The sequence below is a fragment of the Colletotrichum orchidophilum genome, assembly GCF_001831195.1.
Source record: "Colletotrichum orchidophilum strain IMI 309357 chromosome Unknown Scaffold_62.1, whole genome shotgun sequence".
NCBI classification, from domain to species: Eukaryota; Fungi; Ascomycota; class Sordariomycetes; order Glomerellales; family Glomerellaceae; genus Colletotrichum; species Colletotrichum orchidophilum.
In genome coordinates, this window is record NW_019173018.1 from 63,942 (window position 1) to 87,633 (window position 23,692).

General features: G+C 52.1%; 5 protein-coding genes across 5 annotated transcripts; 3 read left to right on the forward strand and 2 right to left on the reverse strand.

The window, feature by feature from the left end:
• Positions 1 to 1,833: 1,833 nt before the first annotated feature.
• CORC01_07634 (uncharacterized protein) lies at positions 1,834 to 4,281 on the forward strand (the record flags this gene model as incomplete). The annotated part of the gene is made up of 1 exon (XM_022619269.1): positions 1,834 to 4,281. One exon carries the CDS (start codon positions 1,834 to 1,836, stop codon positions 4,279 to 4,281), a length of 2,448 nt encoding a protein of 815 aa, XP_022474181.1.
• Positions 4,282 to 10,104: 5,823 nt separating this feature from the next.
• CORC01_07635 (uncharacterized protein) lies at positions 10,105 to 11,846 on the forward strand (the record flags this gene model as incomplete). Its single annotated transcript, XM_022619270.1, has 6 exons — positions 10,105 to 10,492; positions 10,583 to 10,700; positions 10,769 to 10,839; positions 10,902 to 10,926; positions 11,002 to 11,508; positions 11,567 to 11,846. 6 exons carry the CDS (start codon positions 10,105 to 10,107, stop codon positions 11,844 to 11,846), a joined length of 1,389 nt encoding a protein of 462 aa, XP_022474182.1.
• A 3,975-nt stretch (positions 11,847 to 15,821) lies between these two features.
• On the reverse strand, positions 15,822 to 19,273 carry CORC01_07636 (uncharacterized protein; the record flags this gene model as incomplete). Its single annotated transcript, XM_022619271.1, has 7 exons — positions 15,822 to 16,052; positions 16,110 to 16,257; positions 17,400 to 17,901; positions 17,978 to 18,258; positions 18,318 to 18,839; positions 18,892 to 18,971; positions 19,031 to 19,273. 7 exons carry the CDS (start codon positions 19,271 to 19,273, stop codon positions 15,822 to 15,824), a joined length of 2,007 nt encoding a protein of 668 aa, XP_022474183.1.
• A 686-nt stretch (positions 19,274 to 19,959) lies between these two features.
• Positions 19,960 to 20,395, forward strand: CORC01_07637 (uncharacterized protein; the record flags this gene model as incomplete). Its single annotated transcript, XM_022619272.1, has 3 exons — positions 19,960 to 20,005; positions 20,060 to 20,201; positions 20,317 to 20,395. The coding sequence occupies 3 exons, from the start codon at positions 19,960 to 19,962 to the stop codon at positions 20,393 to 20,395; spliced, it is 267 nt and encodes an 88-aa protein (XP_022474184.1).
• Positions 20,396 to 21,296: 901 nt separating this feature from the next.
• On the reverse strand, positions 21,297 to 23,197 carry CORC01_07638 (carboxylesterase; the record flags this gene model as incomplete). The annotated part of the gene is made up of 6 exons (XM_022619273.1): positions 21,297 to 21,572; positions 21,640 to 22,372; positions 22,438 to 22,510; positions 22,574 to 22,790; positions 22,877 to 22,984; positions 23,048 to 23,197. 6 exons carry the CDS (start codon positions 23,195 to 23,197, stop codon positions 21,297 to 21,299), a joined length of 1,557 nt encoding a protein of 518 aa, XP_022474185.1.
• Positions 23,198 to 23,692: the final 495 nt, after the last annotated feature.

A 23,692-nucleotide genomic window follows, 5' to 3' on the forward strand; every position in this document is an offset into this window, starting at 1 on the left:
CATCGAATATACGTACTCCGTAAAGATCTTGTTATTGTGAGTAAGTGCCGCCAAAAGGCTTGGCATGTCGATCCAATCCGGCTTCTGAAGCACCTGCAAGTCATGAACTCTGTCCGGGATCCGCTGAATAGCGCATTTGCCAATTGCCATAAGGAGGATGACTGCACAGGGCGCCTTGAGCTACTTGCGCCACGCGAGTCGGTGCGAGAGTTTCGGACCGGCAGTAAGCGAAAGCTTGAATGTTCGACTTCCTGAATCGTATATATGTAAAGGAGCACATTTGACGTAAAAATTTCGCCTTCATTTATGGTAATTGTTTGATTCTACCAAGATCAGGACGACGAACTCAATGAACTCTCAAGTAGTTCTATGTTGATTCATTGTTCCGACCACAGTCCACCCCACGCAGTTGGGGCAAAACAAATACCAAGGAATTGTGGCAACACGGCTTTAATCTTCTCTCAATTTAGCGTTGAAAGCGTGTGTGTATGTAATGTATTGAACTGACTTGAGACCGTCCCTTCGAATACAGCGTACTCGAACAGGAAAACACTCAGCTTCGTTGATTGAGGTGGTAGGAGGCTCTGAATCTGGCTCCCATGAGATCTCCTTCCATATTCAGCCAGGCCAATCCAATTTTGCGGTGAAATGAAGCGTTTCTACCGGAGCCTGTGTTTTATGCTTCTATTCCTGCCGCATGGGCTGCGCCCCCCCGAGCCTTATCAGAACCTTGAGTCCTTTACATTGTTCAATTAACAGGGCCCAACTAGCAATAGAGGTTCCGTCAGGCTGGTCATCCATTCAGTAGGTGGTGATGTATGGGTAATGCTGACTGCATACGAGGGAGCCACATTGGGGGCTATTCTGTCAGCATGCCCCCCCCAAAACATTTGTTGTGTGCCTCCAACTACACTGCCCACGAAGACAACCCTTGCGTTGGGGCTGAGCCGCATCGCTGTGATTGGTGATGCCCTCGACATCCTCCTTAGGCAGACACTTTATGTCTACAGCCTGATCGAGTTCATTGATATGGCGATCACGTATGACTGTTTTTCATGCTACGGCGTATATTGGAAGAATTTTCAGCTGGCTCGTATCACTCAGCAACACATCGAAAACAGTTTCCAATTCGGTGGGACCATGGGAGAGACTTCTGCCCCGATATTTGGACACAATTATGAAACCTTGCGCGTGATAAACCCATCCGCTGCAGACTCAAATTCGACTACCAATCTCATTTACAACTATGCGCTTGAGGTGATATAAGAGCCTCATAAGTACCTACCACTCCTTCGCATCTCCACATGCTCCAAAGTGCAGCTGGTAGCGACGTAACCATCATTGCTATCGTGGAGGCTCTAGAAGGCACCGAAATTTCTCTTTGCTCTATTTTAATAATTGGTGGCTTGCATGAACCAGGCTGCGTCTGCATACTGCATCCACTTTCGACCGGCATGGTCTGAAGGGGGTGCCACTTCAAGTCCACGGGTCCGTCGGTGCAGGTGGTAAGATATGTCGACTTCTTGCGTATTTATGTACAACAGCCTCGAACCATATCCTGATCTCAGTGGATCCATCTCTCTTTTCTCTTCTCTCGCCTTAGTCTTGCGCCAGCCAGTGTATTATAATCTGTATCTCAAAGCTACCTATCTTATTCTTCTTGCGATGGGCTCAACCCAGGGTGATGCCGAGCAGCGGCGACATCGAAACATGTCGCAAAGGCCATGGAGTCAAGCATTTCCACTTGACAGCCAACCGTCTCCTGATTTTATCATCACTCCCCCACTCGACCAATATGAAATGTCACCTCGACCACTCTCTACCTTGTCGCGGATGACAGACGAAGAGTCATCGTGGGACAGGCCATTGCTATCCGGTCGAACCAAGAGCATCGATGAAGAAAGTCATGGCTCGAGCGACGGACGGACGAATGACTGGGCATATTCAAAAGTCACAACAGATCCGCGAGATCAATACAAAGCGGGGCTCAAGCCAGTTCCCCACAACGACAAACAGCAGTTGAGGCCCGAATTGTCAGACGTGGAAGGATCCAAGATCTCCAAGCCCATCATCCGAACCGAATGGTCACGCTATTTCAACGGATGGTTCGTCCACCTGCCTGCCATACTGGTGACAACAGCGGTCCTACTCATTGGTTCCATCAAATTCTACTGGTATCCCGAGATAGGCCCAATCGTGAGCGGCTATCGGTTGGACACCGACATCATCAGCAACGTGCTTCAATTCGTAGCCAAGTTGCATGAGCTTCTCATCGTGGCATCGTTATCTTCTATTGCTCTCGCAATTTATAGAAGGCGTCTCATCACAAGCGGTGTCCGGTTAGGGTTTCTCACAGGAGGGTACCGAGTCGGCGATCTCAACTATCTGAGAACTGCTGCATTCCGCCGCCAAGGTCTCAATACTTCGAAGCCATGGGAGATGCTCCTTCCCGGGTTCCTGGTATTCGCCACCATACTTTCGACCATCGTTGGACCGGCATCTGCCGTCTTACTCCTACCTAGTCTGGGCTGGTATGACTTCGACACAAGTTCAGCATTCAGTAAAATAGAGCCACCTTTGCTGTACTGGTGGACTCGGGGCAGCATATGGTTCAAGTCTCCTTTCAGCAATTTCAAGGAATGTGAAGGAGCTGCAGGGGTATATCAAGATTACTGTACAGCTGGTGGGTTTCCCGAAATCTCCAGCTGGGTACGGGACTACGCCGCGACGGACCTAACCAACAATCTCACATTTCATTCTACATCATCGGAGATCAGGCGTCATTTGGTATTCACGCAGGCCAACGAGAAACCGAACACTGCCTCGACTACGCTCGCCACCACCCCGTCGCATTTTCTCATGACGAGTATCGGCCTTTTCAATCAATTCATTGAAAACTCCGACGTTGGTGGCCTCTCCAGCGAGCCTCGCTATCGGCTTACAGCCGGAGGAGGCGCCAATGTCAACTCCCCTTCGGGAGAAGGACCAGGGCTGTATCAACCATTTGTGCAGTCTAGATGTACGATACACGATAAAGGCTACTTGCTGAACACTCCAGGGTCTGTCCACTTTCCATCCGAGTTTCTCAATTGCTTCAACGATACAGAATGTCTCCAGTCCCAAGAAAATCCTAGGCAGTTCAATGAGAAGGACTGGCTAGACAACCCAGAACTAGACAAAGTTTCGGCGTCAAGCACGTTCTTTCTGGACAAACAAAACTCAACTGTTGTGTACATGAACGGAATAATCCCCGACGCCACGCTTGGGAAAGCAAAAAACTTGGTCTACATTTGTAGCTTGCTTGCAAGCTGGGCGCCATCCAACTTCTCGATCGACCCAAGCGTCAGTGACACGCTCCATTCATCATTGAGCGACGACAAAAGCATGAGAGAGATGTACCGCAACGGTACCCACAAAGATGTCCGTGTCATAAGATTCTACAGGGAGTGGTTTAAATATCTCAACCCGCACTGGAATACGTCAACTACAGCCCGTGCCTCGGGTATCGGACAAATCGTTGGAAGCTTTTCCTCAAAGGAGAACCAGAACGGGAAATATGTGGACGTCTTGGCCCCAGTCGATGGTACCAATAACACAGCGGCAGAAACATTCCTTGCCAAAGTCTTTGGAGTTTACCTTGTCGAGGGCCTAGCAAGGAATAATCTGGAACAGAGGACCCGAGTCAAGCTGAACAGTACTGAGACTGAGCTGTATTATCTAGACTTGAACGAACAACATGGGTACCAAGGCGGTATTCACAAGATCACTCCTTTTAACAATACCCATCTCCAGGATGAGTGGAGGGACATCAAGAGCCAACGAAACCAAACCTTTGCGGACTTCAAGGCAGTGCTTGACACAGCTTTGCCAATCAATTTTACCGCGGAACGCTACGGATACGGATCTGGTCAAAGCCGCCGAACGTTGGACTTTGCCCAGGTGATGATGTATATTTACCTCGGCACCATCGCTGTCTACGCCGCAATAGTGGGAATCGGATACGTGCTGGAGCTTTTGAAGGTCAAATCAGGTGGAGAGCGAATGCGGGTTCTGAGCGTGATACCGTGGTCAGACCTGCAGGACTTGATCATACTGGCACTCAAGACACCGCCTCCAACCGATGAGGATCTGACGGATGCTGGGGCCGGTGTCACCTCTGACAAAGTATGGGAGAAGGTGGTGAGAGCGGAGTCTGACGATAAACGCAACATACAGCTGGCTTTCAAAGGGACGACGCATACCAGAAAGTTGGATGTGAGTCGTAAGGAGCGGTACTACTGAGTTGGACGTGGTATTTTCTTAACATGACTTGATAGATTTCAGCTAGCGTTTAGGGCCGAGTTGGCCTTATTATGTGTGACTTTTTGATCTTTGTTTTGAGTTACTTGATTTCCTTTTACGATACCTCTTAGCTTTCACTAATAGACTCACTCTACCGGTTATATTGCTCTTGTCTCTGCATTCAATCTAACGTGCCTGCGTTTCCACTGCCACTTTTCTCTGTACCATTGAAACCATGGCCAGATTGTGGCCATCCAGTTCGAGTATCAATCGATTCAGTTGTTCCGGCTAGGAATATGAATATCTGATGGCGTGATCAACTTGGCATGGGCAACTTGGACAACTGCGAACCGATTTGAAGATCGTGGATGTGATGTTCGGCTGATCAGATCCCACCCAACCTCCCAATAACACGTCGTCCTAATGTGTAACCCCGCTTCGCGAGGCCTGCTGCGCTCCGCCACACCACCCTCAACTATCAGACCCCGGCGCGATATCACAGGAAATATCACTGGCCTCGATTCTATTGGCGGAACTTCAAGAACCGCCGGTTGTCGTTTAATTTCACGGCGTGGCTCTTCGGAAAGTGGTTGTGTGTTCGCCAGTGTGACATACAGATTTTCTTTTGTTGTCTCCGCGGTCTGATTCCTCCAGACGATGTTTGGAAAGAGCACATGATCAAGACATTATCACTCACCCGCCTCTTTGAAACTCAGCATATGTCAGCAGTGGCCTGTAGCAAAATGCGAGCGTGTTGGTTGTCGGATGGAGAGGAAAAAAAGAAAAGACTCCAGACTCCATTCTCGGCAACTGTTATTCTAATCAAAATTAATCTTACCCGATGACAAAATTACTCTTACGCTAATTCCTCAGCTCGCCTACGCGCATTGCAAGGCAAGCCACCACGACATGGCCCTTCCCGCCCGGGATGGCTTGCTGGTTGGAGAGATGTTAACGCTAGGTCCCTTTGTGCCACGAGATTCTAGACCAACGCTCGTCAACGCTCTCGCTCAAAAGCCATGTGATCTATCCGGGCTATCCCAAAAGCGCGTGAAAAGGGAGCCCCGAAAGCTTGTCATATTTTCGAAACCCTAGTCGAATCGGTGAAGCCCGTTGTCAGCGATGAAGATTAGAAGCCACTAGATTTGAAAGCACCAAGTGGCTGTCTAGCGCGGCGAGCTTTTCCACGAGCGGACGTGAGACCCGTTGGTTTATTCCTCTCGGGAAACTAAGGGTGCACACTAGAGAGCATAAGCTCTTTTGGGTTTCCCCCCTTCTCCAAATCCAAGTAGGGGAAGGGGAACTAGCCTGCCGGTTGGAGCCAAGAAGCCGGTTTCCCAGCATTTTGTGTGCCTGCCTGGAACTTTGTCGACAGCCGGGCTGCACTTGTCGGGTGACGGCATTTCTTTTGGGGAAGCCATCTCCGGCATTTGCGACGTCTTATTTCCAGCCAAATTCGTAGACGTGTTTGCGGCTCGCTACCAGAGGAAATGTTCTGCCTCAACCAAAAGTCAGCGGTAGGTAGCTAAGCGGCATCGCATTGCTAATGCTACGTAATTTGCGGGAGAAAAAAAAAAAAGGAGCGCCCGACTCCCTCTTTTGAGAGTCCTTCTCTCGCGCGGCGCCAAAGTTGGTCACCTTCGGGGTTGGGGGCAACTCCCGAAGTTCCGCGCGACATGCATCATCTCCGCCGAACCAACCCGTCCTCCTGGAAAATCTCGCGAAGACACAAGTGTGCCTAGATAGGTAGCAAAGAGGATCCACACGTATTCCGCTTAGGCCTGGGCCTTTTTTTACTTTGAACCCTTGGGCTTTCACACGTGAATTGTGTTAGTTTCGGCCGGCCTCGCGATCTCCCCGACGATGAAACCTCCTCAATCTGTTTTAATTTTTTTTTTTTTTGCCTTTCGTTGGCTGCTGTTCTGGAGTCTGTACTGTGACTATCGTGCTACCTACCATCCACCTGATTTCTGGGCGCACGTTTGTTGTTGAAAGCACGACCCCATTGGTGTTGCAACAGAAGGTTCCTCGTGCTCCGTAACTTTTGCAACGTTAAAGCTTTGGCGATTCATTCAAATCAGCAGCGAGCCGCCAGCCGTCAGCCGCCAAGCTCCCCCATGGAACGGCCGAGCATCCCGCACCCGAGGAGGGAGGCCCGCTTTGGATGGTATGTGGTCATATTTGAACATGTTGAAGTAGGGAAATAGGTAGCACTGCCGCGCGGGCTCACAGTCACAGCCCAGCAAGACCCCCCGCTGCGGCGTGTTGGTGCCGCAGCTCTAACTCACTACCAGGCGTCATCGGAGAGAAAAAAAAGCCACGACAGAGTGCCAAGGGCGTGTGGAGAAGGAAAGGACGTCAGAAACACAAAAGGAAAATAAAATAAAAAAGTATCCGTACAAACAGAGAAAAACCCCGACGTCCTTCTCCTCTTTTCCTGAGACTTGCGTTCCCACAAATCCACCGTCGACACATGTCACTGCTCTCACTACCGCCGTAAATTGTCCGAGTCCCCGCCAAGGCCCAGGTGTTGGGCTTTCGGCCAAATCAGGAAGCCGGAAATGTTGTCGCACAAGCGACCAACAGAGGGAAACTCGGACGCAGAGGCATGTCCAGTCTGGAAATCACATCGGGATTGCTTCTCGTCGCCGGGTGGGCGGGGGGGGGGGGGGGCGGGGCCCCCGGGGGACCGCGGGGGGGAGGCCCCGGGCGGGGGGGGGGGGGGGGGGGGGGGGGGGGTGTGTGGGCGGGGGTGTGGGGTGGGGGGGGGGGGGGGGGGGGGGGGGGCGGGGGGGGACGGGAGGCGTCACCAGCGGCACAAAGCGGATATGGCCCTCGGATCGAGTATAGATCATCCTATCTAAGGTACCTACGGATACGACTGGGCCTTCGCAGTGAAGGGGAATTCTCTGATTGGTGTCCCATTGCATTGGCGCGGATTCTGGAACACCCCTGGTTCTGAGTTTAGTGATATCCAAAGTGATTTCGACGTTTATCTCTAAAAGTGTGCACCAGCAGTAGTTACCTAGTAGACGCTGTAAATGTGTGATATATTGAAATGCAATACAGCGTGTTTGGCCCTTATGAGGAGGGATAGGAGTACCTAGGCGCAGAGGTGACATCCAAAGTGTCAAAAGATGGGACGGGAGACTACGTGGTACCCCCTAATGCACACTAAGGTACCTGACGGGACGATGACAACCGCGCGTCCGCGGTAGGACTCGAGACACACGAAGTGAACAAAGCCGTGCGACAATGACAGCTCGGGTGCTACACGGGACTCGCCTGCAACGTCGCTACCCGTCAGCCTGAACGAGAACGGCCAGACTCCATAGTTCCATTTCTGGAACGACTGGAGCCCTCTGGAAAACTTGGAGGAGTGAATCACGGTGTCACATTTGACCTTTGGCTCGCTCTCTCTCAAGTCTCAAGTCTCAACCTCTCAACCGCACTTTCTCACCAGTCACTCCACGTGGCCGCACGGAAGTGCAGAGCCGGGATGTGGGAAAATTGTACCACCAGACGGTATACGAATAGGAGGAGGTCTTACGGATACTCTCACTTGAGCCCCCCCAAAGTGCAACCCAACGTGGGCGAATCACGCCACAGTGCCCCCTGTCCCCGAAATCGCGCGCCCACGCCTATCCACGCCCGTGCTGCTGCTGCTATCTTGCCATGCTCTTGCCGGGTTCGGGGATGCACTTACGTGCGTTTGGGAGTACCCGACAGTGATATCCCACTGGCTGGGACTTTCTCGCCGAAGGTTAAGGCCGTATCCGCTTCCGTCACGAGCGATTCCGAGAAGAGAGAGAACCGGAGAGGCCCAATCCTCGTTGGCCTTTTTTGCGGCCGTGACGGGGGCCGCGCCCACGGTGGACCACCACACGAAGGAAACGATCTGCCGGGATTCAAGAGGTCAGTGGAGGTGGAGACTGGGAGGGAACGCCAACCGGGACAGGGATACTTGTCTCATCTAAATCGTCGCCCGTGGGTCGACAGCCCTCCTCGGGGCATCCCTGATCGTGAATAGTGCACTACGTAGTGTACATAGTAGAGCGGGGGGGGGGGCCCTACCATCGCTGTGCGGACCAAGACTCCAATCTTGGTGACAACCCAGGCTAAGCCGCTTGAAACCACAAGTCAAACAATTCCCACCCATCAGTGCGGTCCAACCCTAACCGTATAGATTCTAGAAGGGAGCGAGGAGGGAGCCAGTAGGAGGGTGCACCGGAGGCAGATCAACTCCAGGTGCTCGATCGCCTGGCCTCGACATTGCAGAAACACTTTCAACACTCTACACTCTAAATCACCCCTTGCACAGCCCATCAGCTCCTGCTCCTCCTCCCGATATGGACGAGATCTTGACTCGGTGATGTCGTAGGCGATGCTAGTCATGGATACCTACCTGAGAACGACCGATCGAACTCTGTCGAACCTCCTCTGTCCCTGTAGCAGCCCGGTTTCACTGAGTTGCACCACTGCCTCTATCCGTCTATGATTTCGTTCTCTCTCTCTCTCTGTCTCTCGCGCGCGCAGATCCGCGGGATGGCGACGCTCACCTCCTGCCCGTCTGGCTCCTCACCATCCGAATGGAACACAGGATGCGGGCTGCGAGGTGTGTGTGGTTCAGCCCATCGAGCAGACGGCAGGAAGACTCGAGGGAACCCCCCTGATAGAAACCACCCGACTGTGCAAATGTATCTTTCAGTCTATTTTGGCCGTGATCCCGCACAGCCGTATACATAAGACCAGCAAACATCTCACACAGACGGCCAACCAGCCCATGGTTCGCGTGCGTGTTGGTGGAGCAGAAGCTGCGCACTAACGTCTGCAACCCCGGCTGTTCATATAATTCCAGGAGTCGCCGCCTTTGCGGGGTCTGCCAAGTCTAGAATCTCGCATGTTGGTGCAAGGACAAATTGGGCAAAGCCTGGCTGGACGCACCATTTGCCTTCCCATCATCCCGTCCCCGTTGGTGGACCGTGGATGATTGTTTGCCTGTGTGGTGTGTTTATGTTCCCCGTGGTGTGTACGGATACATGTATGATGTCCATCTCCAGCCAGCCTGCAGCCTTTGCTTGTGCCTGGATATTGCCCGTCCCTGATCCTGCGCCGCCCTCCCACTTTCTCCTCATCTCTCATTTCCTGCAAGCTGACTCTAATTTTTTTTTCCTCATTAGCCCATCCATTGAAGTCAGTCAGTCAGTCACACACACTCATTTGTTATTTTTATTTTTTTACCTTTTTGATTATCCCGTTCCCGCGCCTGGTCGCTCTTGCCTTCATTTGGTCCGTCTCTTTATTTCTTACTTCATCCTCGCCTCTCGCCCTCTCTCTCTCGGTTTGTGTCCCGCGCCGTGTGTGACATCGCCTCCGCACGTCGCCCGCCTGCCCACCCGCCAACCAACTCCCCGACGTCCGAACACCGTTCCCTGCGAAACCTCTTCAGACGACAATCCAGAGATTTGAGGCTTTACAGCCCGGCCCAGAATGTGACGATGGAATTCCAGACACGAGACAAAAATGACGGACCCGTACATACTTTTATTAACCCATTTGTCGAATTGAACGCGGGACTATGGTGTTTATTTGGGGGCGCGACCATTTTCCTCGCACTGCGCCTTTGGTGTAAGATCACCAGACGACACGGACTGTGGTACGACGATTATATTCTAGTGGCATCCTGGGTGAGTTGCAGCCCCTTCCCAACACCCACCACCAAGCAGTGCGTGCACGACTTTGCACGACTCGGGACGACTTTACGTGTACTACCACTTGAGCATCTGGTCTCTTTTCGGATCTGTTTAACTGTCAGGTCAGTTGATGATAAAGCTGACCACCGGAATACAGTTTCTTTTACTGGCCAACAATACTTTGATCGTTTACCAATTCGCAAACGGCTACGTACTCAAGGATTCGTCACAACAATGGGACGACCACATGCATATCCTCATCAACATCTCATCTTGCGGCACCCTCATCGGACAAGCATGGACCAAGTCGGCTTTTGGCGTGACGCTCATCCGAATGAGCAACCAGTGGCAGCGATGGATCCTTTATTTCTGTATCGTCACGATGAACGTGTACATGATCGCCAAGGTTGTCCTTCAGTGGGCAAAAGTTTGCGGCAGCAAGAGCTACGACGCCGACTACCGCCTCAACATTTGCCTCGAAAAGAACTTCCGCAACGACTTCAAGGAGGGTGGAAATGGTGAGTTGCCTATGAACCTATGAGGGAGGCAGTCTCAAATGTCTGCATTCCTTCTCACATTCACATTCTGTGACTGACTCGAGTATGCAGTGTATAACATCATTATGGACTTCATCTTTGCGTGCTTCCCCTGGCTGATCACCCGATCGCTGGAAATGAGACGTGCTGAGAAAATTGGCCTATGCATCACGATGAGTTTAGGAATGATGTGAGTACCTATTGAACGATGAGCATGGTTTTCATATGTAGATCCAGCAAGGAACTGACCCTTATCAGCGTCGCCATTGTTGCCGCCATCAGAGTCAGCTGGAAAGATGAGGGCAACGGCCGTGACCAGTGGTACATCTGTAAGCCAATGCAATCCAACCTGGAGGAAATGTTACAAATCACTAACAAGATCTGTTTCCAGGGCGCAATGGCCTGTCCCAAGTCTGGTGAGTAGTATTTTGAGGAGCCGAAATCCGTGCCCTCTCCACTCGAGGACGCGTCCGCTAAGATTACACCCACAGGTACTCGTCGGAAATTACCGGCACCATCATTGTGCAGTGCATCCCCATCCTGCGCCCAATCCTCAGGGAAATCCACACGTCCCTGACCTCCAAGAGACTGGGTTCGACCGCCGGCGGCCAGAGCACGACCTTTGGAAGCAAGCTCAGCAGCGGCAAGCGCATGTCGACGGGCGTGGGCCAGAACGACAAGCAAGGGAACGAGAGGATCGCGCTCCGCGAGATCCCCGAGGAGCCCGTCGACGACGCATTGTACTGGAAGTCGAGCCCCGCCCGCTCGTCCGACTCGACAACGATGCCCTCCGAGACCGACTTCAAGCCTCGCCCGCCCACGGCGCCGCTGCCCGACATGTGGCCGCTATCAGGAAACGAGAGTGCGGATCTCGGCGGCTCTCAGTCTGGCAAGAGCTTGGATTTCGAGCACGACCCGCACGCCATCTCCCATCTGGATATCGAGCAGGGCCATGTTCAGCAAGGGTTGTCGCCACCACCGCCTCGCAGGTATCCTTAGTGATGATGAGTAGCGGAAAGAAGAAACGATGTCAAGATTATTTTACAAATAAAGGAGCACGAGGGGAGCAGCAGCAGCAGCAGCAGAACGAAGACTCATCTCCATCCGGCAGATGCAATTGGACATCCTTCACCTCAGTAGAGAAACGGCTTCGAGTACCATGAGAAACATGGAGAGAATGAAGCGCGCAACAAAAGTGGTCTCTTCATCACGCCCAAACCACCTTTACCACTTCCGCTTCTCCGCGCCAGCAAACCCGCTGCCGCTGTACCGGATGTTCCGCCCCTGTGGCGGCTTCATTCGGGGTCCGGGGTCCGGGGTCCGGGATCCGAACTGAATCCCTCGACTCGACTCGGCTTTCCGACAGCCCAGTCACTGCACCTCTTTTGTTGCGCAACACGACACCACTACTCTCTCTCTCACGCACTCACTCATGTGTAAACCGACGATCGTCGAGACTGGCGCGGTCTCTCCACTCACGACAACCACGCACGTCACTGGGGGGGGATATGAAGCTGTCTTCAGGGAACATCCTGAAGGGGGGAAAAAACTGGAGTTCAAGGATGGGAGGGGATACCTGGGATGTGGGGGAACGCCAATCCGGCGAAAATAAGCCCTTGTATATTACTCGCGTTATTTTGGATATGGCGGCGGAAATTGTGTGTGTATACATACCATTGACTATTGGGCAGCAAGTTATCCCAATCAAGCATATAGATGATCATCATCATCAACAACAACAAGGAACACGTTCCATAATTTTGCTGGAAATTCACGTCCCCCTTTCGGCTGCCCCGTTCAGTGTGATTCTGTTCTCATCATTTGCCCTTTTTTGCTCCAGCTTAACAAACCGCCCACCGCCTCTTTCTCCTAAGCCGAGGCTGAGCATAACATTGAAACAACGGTCTGGAGGCGATCTCTGGAAACGGTGAACCTGGAACCCAGCTAGCTGCCTGTGACAAAATTGGTCAAAAAACGTGACATGCTGCACCCTAGTTGCCGACTTTGCGGTTTTCAGGGTCGCGACCTGTTGGTCTGTGACGAAAATGGCCATGACATCAAATTCCAGTTGCTCAAAAGAGTTAGGGTTGCGGGTGTCTTCAATTATCAGTCGGCCACATCCGCCTATTGCAACCACACCGAAACTCTGAGGCTGATACGTGCGACCATAAGGAACAGGGGCAAAAAGTCTATTGAGAACATGTTCGTCTGTAATGACTGACTTTCAGTCTCGTCACCTACCTAGCCACAACGTCAATTGCGACGAAGAAATATCCCCTTGATTTGAGGGCCATGCTCATCTCTGAGTTGCGTTGCTACGCTCACAGTCACGAAAGTCTCTCGACGCATCTACGGCAGTTGAATGGCATGCACTTCCGCTCTAAGCAACCCCCAGAGCTCTGGGGACCGGTGTTGTGTAGCGTGCTGTGATTGATAAGTGGCCCAGGTTCCACGGTACCGTGCGACCGATACGAATCACACGAAACATTTCTCCACGCTGACCGGTTCAAAACTCGTGGCTGAGCACGCAGTTCGAGATGAGTAGATTCGAGACGAGGAAACTCGAGTAATAACGCGCGGCGATTATCAAGTGGTCAAGCCCCCCACCCCCCTTTCCCCCCTCCCCCCTCCGAAGATTGTCATAAGATGCCGCGTATCACGACCCCGAAGGACCAACCCCGTGGCCTCCCAAGTTTGATCGTCTGCAAAAGATTGTTGGAACATCGCGTGCGCGCGGCGTTCAATATGTGATACGCCTTATGTTGCTCTTCGCGAGCAAGGGTGGTTGTCGAAGACGGAGTGTGCGGCAGGGCTTGGCTTGAATCTGCGACAGGTGCGGGTAATCCCTGCCCACGCCGCCCACGCTCCCACCACGCGGGCAAGTGTCAACATGTCTTGGACGAACGACGTCTGATGGTGTTTTTTTTTTCTTTCCCTGGGATGGAGATGGGACGACTAAAGTTGGACAAAACACATAATACGGTCGGTTTCCCACCTTCCCGATGGGCAGCATCCAGGCCGGTTTCAAGACCCTGCGATGTAAAGAAGTGTGGCGGTGCACGGTCTGTCCGTGGAGAATTACAAGAGCATATTGCGCGCTGGAAACGGTCAAGAACTTGGGCAATCACAATCGGTGTGAAGAAACCAGAGGGTGCGTATGATGGATTTTTTTCGGGGCAACCGGCAGGATTGTGGTCGTTCTACGGCTTGACCGATTGCCTCAGCTTTCGAGCTCTTCCTTTACCAATGAGTCAAAGCGCTCAACTTCGGCAGAACATCCTTAGACCTAGTTAATGCTGCCATTGCAACTTGGTGTGTTGCTCTTCTTCAGAGCTGTATACTGCCAACCACATGTACCGATCTCTTCGCCGCCGTGGCCGTGTATGGATGGTAGCAGGTTTACTAGCCCGTTGGCATCTTCGTTATGTCTGCTAGTGTGGCCAGCTGTCCATATGACAGCGATCGAAATTCCCCTTTGCTCTCTTCTTATTGGATAAAGTCTTTCCAACTCAAGTTCTCGTTCTTACTCAGGGATATTCCTGGCCGCGTTCTTGAATATTCTTTACCTTGATCTCAAAAGCCCGGGGCTAAAGATAGCTTAGTTGACTAGGTAAGTACGTGAAAACTGAGAAACAGAACTCGAACTTCGGAGTTCCCATATCACAGTTGCCATCTACACTCAAAAAGGCCCACTGTTGCAACAGAGTACGGCTAACGGCGGTACTTGAACTCGCCCGCCCAGCAAATCGTACTTCCCAGTCGCAGTCGTTGAGCGGCGGGGGAATGCGGTCGAAATATGGGACTTTTTAATGGGTATCACGCCATTCCGGGGAGTTGGAGAAATTATTGCAGGGCAGAATATCCGAGTGCCGATTCAGTGCAACAATGGCAACTAGACGCCAAGGCCGTTCGAAGAAACTTCAGCCGTTCCTTTCTTGGCAATTTACAGACTCTCAATCAGCTTCTTTGGAATGTCAGCGGCATTTAAACCCACACGCGCCAACAAACACATGACTCAACAACTCGTCAAAGCGTTTCTTTGGTATTATACAGGTGCATTATACCGAGACAACCGACGAGAGCTAGAAGGGGAAGCTAACGCAGAAGATCCTTATCATCGGGACAACCCCAGCAAAGAGTCCCACTATCGAGATTAAGTACCCCAAACTCAAAAGGTGGGCTACCTCGCCCGACTCCATGGTAAGTAAGCACGTCAGCCCCTGATGAATTAATAGGGCGCCGGTATTTTCATGACCATGTCCCCTGGGCAGATATTTGTCGATCTTTCTTCTGCCCTCGCTCGCCGGAACTACCGTCGGCAATGGCACAGCTAAATTGAACATCCAGTCGGAATGCGCGTTTTGTATATATAACTTGGGGTATCGTTAACGAATAGCTCTTGGATTTAAAGTTGTGCTCTGACCTCAACGCGGAGACTTCAGCTTGGTAATCCACTGACATCTTGGCGCATGGTTGATTGGCAAACTCTTTAGGCCAACCTAATTCGGAATGAGTCAAAAACTTTTTTGTTGGCTCAGTATCGTTATGCGTATTTGGGCGACAAAGGTCGGAATGAAGACATTTCGGCGAGTCCGTCGGCTTCTTTTGAGCTCAGACAGACATGGAATAGGCCCGAGTCACTTTACGCCATTCTGCCTGCGACGACGGCCCGTCGTTCTTAGTTGAGTATTCTAGCTTGGATGCCGTGCCTGTAAGACTTCTTAATTGCGAGCAGTCTATGTACAGTTGGTCATGTTAGCCTCAATGACAACATCAGCTACGCGCGCTTGCAAACTGTTCGACGCGAGTGCTGCAGCAGTCATATATCAGATACGTACACGAAATTGTAATACGGGCTAGTCACAAATCAACTTGGTGGAATCATCAACTACCTTATTATAAATTGTCTATTTTAAATTAGCCAACCATGTCTTACACTTTGTATAGGCGAAAGTATAGTCGACTACTATCATCTGCCTCCAGTCCCACACAACTCCCGTAGGCCTGATGTTCAACGGACGTTGCATGCTAACTTCAAATGAACTGGAGCTTGATACGTCGATACCTAATAGGAATATGCATGGTTCTTTTAGTCTCGTTCTCTTACTTGCACGGAAAACGTTTGATCGTATTTGGAATCGGACGGTGCGGTCTATTCGTATTCAGTTCCTTCCCGCAATAATGGTTGGCTATTATCGGCTGGTCTTCACCTACTTCATGTCTATACATCAGCATGTTATTGGCCTACACAGATATCATGCTTCAGCAATGTACTTGTTTCTGCTAAGGCAGGCTGTCGGCGTTAAGTGTTCTACTTGATATTGAAAGAATCCAGGTTTGATCCCCTCTGGTTATCGCGTGCAGTTTGTGTAACGATCAGCTGAGCGGGATCATAGACCGGCCACCCGCCAGTATAGGAAAGTGAACCAGAGGAGGTGTACTTGGCCAAAGTTGTCCACGCCCCCCGAAGAAACTCGACAATTGCCAACTCATCTGAAGTGCCAGGAGGTGTCTGGGGGAACGTACCAAAAAGAGGCTGAAGCTGAAGAGGTGTGTCAATCGCTGGCAATGAGTCTCTCAAGGGAGAGGGGAAACTTACTTCAGCGCCGAGATAGGCTCCGCTCGGCGGCTTGGTAGAGATGGCCAGGTTCGAAAAGTCTCCGAAATATCGGTACCTCCACGAGGATATCCCATCTTTTACAATCACAGCCTGGCCGATCCTGACGACGCCGCCGCAGGTGAAGTGTCTGAAGTTAAAATCGTTCCAGCATCGAAGACCTGGTCAAAATCAACTCTGCAATCATCGACAACGCCTTGATAGCCGTCAACAAACTGTGCCCGAACCTGACGTTTGTTGCTCTACAGATGGGCGTAAAGGCAAATGGAATCGCGGGCGCGCGTGTTGCGCTTCTGCTGAACCATCCTGCCCCTTGGAAGGAAGACTTCCCCTATTTGCCGGAACCATGTTCATCCAAGATTTTCCACTGCGCTCAGCCCGATATGGTGGCTAGGCACGCCGCGAATAGCTCATGGAAATGGGCCGAGGTCAGGCCGTCCTTTCTCGTGAGTGTCTTGACGATTCTCGCGCCCTACTACCTATACGAAGCAACGTGAAAAGTCCACTTCAATTATAAGGCAGACCGATTTCCCGTCGTTGGCAACTCTGACGACTTTCTCGGAACATGATGAGCTATCACAGACTGGTATTTGTTGTACATATCGAGACGAGAAAGTGAATTGTCACGCAGCCACGGGGCCTGTGTTTACTACTTTACGAACTATCGAGCAGGCCTTTGCGCTAAATCATGGAAAATTAGAATTACAGCTGTTGCTTCTACCTCATGGTTTGCATTGTATCACTACATTACACAATGACTACAGTCGGCGCAGAAGCTTACGAGAGCAAGCAAACCCATCTCACAGGTAAGCACATTGCCATTGACTCATCTAAGTCAGACTGAAGGGGCAAGTCACTTGAAGGTAAAGAAGATTGAGAACAGCTGCGATTGAAGGAGCGGAATTGGTATGGTGGAACAGTATGCTAGATGTAATATCTTGAAACCACAACCAAAAAGTGCTTGTGGGTTCTATGAGAAACCCAAGCTTCCGATTCACCGTAAGTGTACAACCTCTTCCTACACAATTTCGATACAATAAAAGTGATTGTAACAGTAGGATACAGACAAAAAGAAAGAGGGAAAGAGGCCTAATCGCTAGGGATAGCGGAGAAAGAGCGGTGGGTAAAGAACGACATTCGATGGTTTCGAAGTTGGTTGTGACATGAAATGGGCCACAGTTTCCCATAACCTTGATAATAATGTAGTGAAAACGTATCGGTACCAGGAGCAACTCGCGTCCAGTACATATAAATCGGAGTGTCTGTGCTTACATGTAATTCTGCCGAGCTCCAGACGAGTCCTCGATGCTGCCAGTAACGTAAGCAGAGTCAAAGTCCGTCAAGCATTGGTCGTCCGACGACAGGAAGCTGAAGGGGTTGTTGTACTGGTCAAAGCTGGGGCTGCCTCGCCAGTCGAAATCGGGATATCCATAACCCCAAGGCTCCACACCGGCACCGACGCCAACGGTCAAGTCCGTTTCGGGGTCCGCTGGCGAGGCCGCCCGGGACCTGGATCGCACGTTCTCTGGATCACCCAGGGCCGCCGCTTGCGAGGGCGAGGGTATGTTCTCAAAGATGTTGGCACACTTGGCCGAGGAGGTCCGGATCCAGGTCACGAGGCGATCCATGATACCGTCCTCAAAGCCCTCGAAGTGGCGGTTGAGCTCGCTCTCGAGCTCGCGCTGGATCATGTTGGGCATCTCACGTCGCAAGAACTTAACATACTGTCGCTTCAGACCTTGAGAGTCGGAGTCGCCTGCCGTATCGTCGTACCCTGATACCCAAGGTCAACAACTTGAGCTTTTCTTTACATCTCGGGTTTTTATTCTAAGTAGGAGGTTTACACTTACAAGGACTAGGAGCGTTATCCACGTCTTGCATTCCTGGGAATAGGATGTAATATACTTCGTACCACTTGCCGACATCGTCCTTCTTGCTGACGGTGCGCGCTCTGAGGTGTTTCTCCGTCTCCTGGTCTATACCTGCGCCCGGGTCTGGCTTGTGCGTTTTCTTGTCTCGCACAGGGCAAGCAACATCTGCTCTTTGGTGGTCTAGAAGTAGCTTGTCACTCTTGAAGGCTTCGAAACACCTAGTGCAGGCAAACAATTTATGTTTGCGGTAGATGTGCTCCCTTTGGTTGCGTTAGCAATGAGACCGAAAGCTGGCCTAGGATCATATGATCGAACTCACTTCATCCGATGAATCTCGTGCCAACCAGGTCCGACGCACGTTCGATGGCTCTTGTACCTGACAGGATCGTGTTTATAGAAGGGACACGCAAACTTTTGACGGTTGTCGTCTTCGTCCGTCTTTGTGCGCTTCTTATTGCGATTCTGGTCATTGCTCTCGTCGTTCTCCGAGCCTTCATCATCTTGGTCGCGCCCCTTAAGTTGCCGCTTCTGACCAGCGACAGGGCGCCCTTCTACAGCACGTATCTTGATGCCTCCAGATCCAGAAGACTTTGAGCCAGGCTGGCTGTCCCCGTCGTGCTCGTACGCCTCCTCGCCGGGACAGACGTTGTCGTCAAGCCATTCGCAGACCTTCTCCATAAAGACCTTGATGAATGCTTTCTTGCGGTATGCCAGATAATTGTCGATGTATGCGGCTGGCACGGGACTCGTCCGATTTCGACCGGTTCCTGAATCGGTGGTGCGGGCAGGCCGATCTGCTAGATTGGATTTGCGAGACGAAGAGATTGGCGAAGGCGATGATCTATCCGTCACACGTCAACATGCCGAAATTTCCAACGTATTAGATGGACTACCTCTGAGAGGCGCTCTGGGCCTCACTTCCTCCCCCACTGTCCACAGTTGGGGATGACGAGGGTCCGTTGCTGTGTGTTCCCTAATAGTTATATTAGCAACTGCTGATCGAACTAGACGAATAGAGAAGGATATACTCACTGATACTTGTCTCACTACAAGGTCTGAGTTGGCTCGAGTGCTGGAGGACTTCTTGCGTGGTTTGGGGGGAGGGGTCTCGTCTTTCTTAGGCATGTCCGGTGAACAGTTGCCCGAAAGGTGACTGTGCGAAGCCTTGAACCGGGAAATCACGTTGGAGAAATCGAAGGACTTCTTCGATGATCTGCGGGGGTATTGAGGAGTAGGATTCAGGTAGGACTGTCTAGTGTAGAGGACGGCGAGCATTTCCTCGTACGGGTAAGAGAGTGCACGCTAACAATGGGGTCGGAACATCCTGCTCTTTTCTCAAAGTTGGAACTGTGCTGCCTGGGACAAAAAGGCAAATTGGAAAGTGATGGTTGGAGTTCTGAGTTGCGAATTGGCGCTGTTCGATGATGCTGAAGCGGGAACAGATCAAGGCTTCGAGGCAACTCGGTGTCGTTATATCTCCCTCGGAATCCGCTGCTTACGCGCCCCCCACTCCCAAATTCCTACGCTCGTAATCGTGCGCGCATTTGCGTACAACGTCTTTGAGAGCAGTCAAGGAGGGGGCACATGCCTCGAGAGATGCCGCCTCACGCTGGAGAGTCCAATGGCGACTGCAGAGCGGACGCTGGTGGCTTGATAAGCCCATTGGATGCCCCAGAAAACCACGAGAGACGCAAGATCTGATCATCTGGGGCGGAATCCGGAAGCTGTCCGTCATACCATTCCAAACGGCGGAGTACGCAGTGTCGCGCATGTGCGTCTGCACGCAATCTCGCTGATGGTTCCCAGGCGCTCGAGACCACTCAATTGCGCGCGATGAAGGGCTCCACTCGAAGCCCAAGTTGGACGATATTTATCGATGAGATATCCGTATTGTCGAGGGTATTGCTCCTTAGTCGTGGGAATTGCTGTGACTTTAGTGCTCATCCAACCCAATTAACACAATGCGCACGAGAAGAGCAGGAACCAACGGGGTGTACAGAAGACGTCGTAAGTGCTTGCCATTACCCTGGCGATGGCCCCAATTGACCCAATTGTGACCAGTTCTTGAGACCAGAACCACCTCGGATGGTGCTCGATCGGGCAAGGCCAATCAAGACGCCATCAGTCGGACGTCACAGACCAATGCGACTGTCTCCGCGTCCCCTCAACCGGATCGTCCGTCGATGAACATTTCCGGTGAAAGGTATGGTCCAGATCATGCCACGTCAGGTCCATGAGGGGGTGGATAGCGTCAATGTAGAAGCCAGCGATCATCGGGGCGATACGGATTGCGGACGAAGGGGCTGACTGCATTGCAGACCGTCAATGGAGCAGACGGACGGCGTCAGGTTGGTACAGTACCTCGTCGGCAGGGATCCGAGCGTGATGGAGACGTGAACGGCGGTGGCTAGCGGCAGCGACTTGACAGCTAGAGAGCGCCCGCATGACTAGACGCTGCCGGTGGTCACATTCTTGCAGCAACTCAGGCAGGCTGAGCAGAGGAACCTGTAGCGAGGACCACAGGTTCGTTGCCGATTCTGCCGATGACGAGAAGGCTATCCGGCGCTTCGGTCTCTTATTCTCTTATTCGGATCATTCTTTTTCGTTGATTTGAAATGCCTCGATTCAATGGTTTTTGTATTCTATTTAATTGGAATCATGGGCGTTGGAAACCCGGGATGATGGTTGTAGGAGCGATGGAGGACAGATGAGATGGCGAGGGAAAGAGACGATGCTTGGGACGGAGTCGTACAAGAAGTCCGATTAGAGTTTGGAGCGTGCGCGGTCATTCTTTTCGGGCGTCTTGTCCTCAGGAATCAGGGCAAGTACGTACTCCTTCAGCGTTAGCTGCCCCTAACCCCCGCCTCTACCTGGTCTCTACAGGTACCACCTGCTTCCATTTCGGCGGGCAGGGTTTCACTGATTCGTCACACCTTGCCCTGCACATCCAAATTGTATTCTCGTTCCTGGCGACTGGTTATCGGCCCCTGGTAGATCGCTGGAGGAATCTGAAACTAGACTAAACTATATGGCAATCCATTTTCTAACAAATCTATTCAATGGAAGCGCTTGAAGAGCGCAGGGGACTCGCTCCGCTACCGGTGTGGCCTGCCGGCAAAAATTTTACGAGACGCGCAGCTAGATTCAGATCGGGCCACTAGATGTGATCAGGGAGAGAAGAAAAAGCTTTCGGGTATATTAAAACACTATTTCTTAAATGTTACGATGCCACAGACGCTTCGTTATGGTGTTTTTCTTTCTTTTCCTCGCCTCTTCTTGAGCGCCATATGCCGAGGCCTCAAGCAATGGGGATTCCTACTTTGGCACAGTATTCGTCATACGCATTGCCCAGAGCCAAGTCAGCGCCCGTTTGGTTCTGGAAAGAGATACGGTTGAGAGTGTTGCCGTCGGCCCTGTAGTTCGGCCACGAGCCTTTGCGGTTGTAGTTCAGGAGACCAGACGTTGGGTCCTTTGCGAAGGCCGCCCACGCACCACGCATGTACGTGCCAACGGCAGTTTCCTGCGCTGTGCTCTTACTTGCGGCCTGGGGTACAGTGTCAAAGAGTACAGGGAGCTAAGCGATGTCAGTCATCTGTCTCAAGCCAAGATTTTTTTTGATGGGAAAAGAAAGCGTTACGAACCTCGGATGCGTGCCATGCTCCACTGGGCGGCGTCGTCGTAAGGGCAAGATTGGGGAAGTTGCCGAAATAACGGTATCGCCATGTCGGATGGCCTGCAGAAACGGCCCGCGCGGCTCTTCTGGCGGCGGGACAGCTGAAGGCGACAAGGTTGTATCCAAACCAGTACGTCTCGTTGAAATCAGGGGCACCGATCTTGAACAGACCGGCCTCGTTTTCGGTGTTGCCGATGAGGTATCCTGCCTTGGCCGAGTCACGAATACTGTAGTCGGCGAAGATGAGGCGATCGTCTACCACGGGAGCGAACGAGAGCCCTGACACGGAGGCGATACCGGCATCCCGGGAAGAAAGGCCAGAGAGAAGATCCGTAGCGGTTTTGTTAAGCATGCAGTCAGTGACTACCTTGGGATCTGTCAAGTTGTTGCCGCAGCCGACTTCTGACGTGACGTTGAACCACTTCTCATTCACAGTCTGGTTGGTGAAGATACCGAATCCAGTAGCTGTGCCACTCATGGGGATGAAACCGCTGGCGATGGGGTCGGACGCGTATGCGTAAGAATAGTAGTCGACCAAGGAGCCCCCGGCAGATTGACCAAAAATGGTGATTCTGTTAACGTCGCCGCCAAATTTCTCCACATTGTCGCGGACCCATTCCATGGCCAGGCGGATGTCGAGGAATCCAAGATTGGGGGCGGAGATCGGGTTGCCAGGAAAGCCGAAAAGGTTGAGGCGGTAGCTACATGGTTGATCCGCGTTAGCGTTGATTTTTATCAAGTCCCCGAAGTTCCGTTGGCTACTCACTTCATGGACACCACCACCACGTCATTCTGGTCTGCGATGAACTTTCCATTGTACGCTGGGATACGGGAACTTCCTATTACCCGGGTCAGTACGCCGCATATGCTTTCCAACTTTGTTCAGACGGAAGCATTCTTACCGGTGGTGAAAGCACCCCCATGTACCCAGACCAGCACAGCCTTTTTTGAATCGCCGGCCTGTGGCTTGGTCCATACATTCAAGGTCAAGCAGTCTTCGCTCTGAGAGCCCGTGTCCCCAAGCGCTTTGGTCACCTCGGCGGCTGATGCGGGAATTCCAAGCTTCATGACAACTTCCAGGCTGGTTGGGGCGTTCCCCGGCTGCATGCACTGGTATCCCTATTGGAATGTCTCAGTATATGGTTGTGGAAGACATCAAAAAAGAGCCTTTCCAGCATGGCTTCAATGGTTTCGGGGACACTTACAAAGTCGGAGCCATTGATAGGAGAAGCGCCGGTGAACTTGACAGGAGGCTGAAAGCGCAAGGACCCAACCGGCGGCTTAGCGTACGGAATACCCAGATATTCGGATACCTTGAAGGTCTTCTTGTTAGTAAACTACCCTAAGTGTGAAGTACCTGGACTTGCCTGTTCGACGCCAGAGGCAGCGTGTCCGGCGACAGGACCGCTCGAAGTTGTCACTGATTGCCCGATAGTCCAGCGAGGGAAGACCGGGTTGGCAGCAGCAAGAATGGAGGTGGTGACCACGGCCTTCAGGACATTATTGACGATGCTTTGGGCTCTCATGGTGATGTTGAGGTTGAGAGAGCTCAACTAACGATAGACTGGAGACCTGAGGTGAGGTAAGGTGGGCGTGACGAGTCCGAAAAGTTGGGTCAATGGCTGCGGATAGGCGCTATTAAAGGGACCGCCCTGCCGGGCTCTCAATAGGAGAGAACCTTGACCTCGTCCTTATGTCAAGGAAGTTTGCTGAAGCTATTGTGGACCATGCTTGCCGAGCGGACGATTCCCAGCTCCCCGATCGCCTTGGGCCGCTCCCAAGAATGCTCGATGTCTTCCTCCATCGGCCCATAATCAAGAAGGGTACCCCGGATAACTAGCCCGCTTGCAGGTGGACGCCCTGAAAGACGGGCGGGACTCGCGCCGCCCACTCACCTGTGTGCTGCAGGGAACCCTGTCCGTACGGACGACGTCGGCGGGCAGAGGTGCGGATGACAGGCCAGTTCGTGGGATTCCTTCGATAGAGCCTCAGTATTGAGTCGGCTAGGCGGCCGGGGTTAG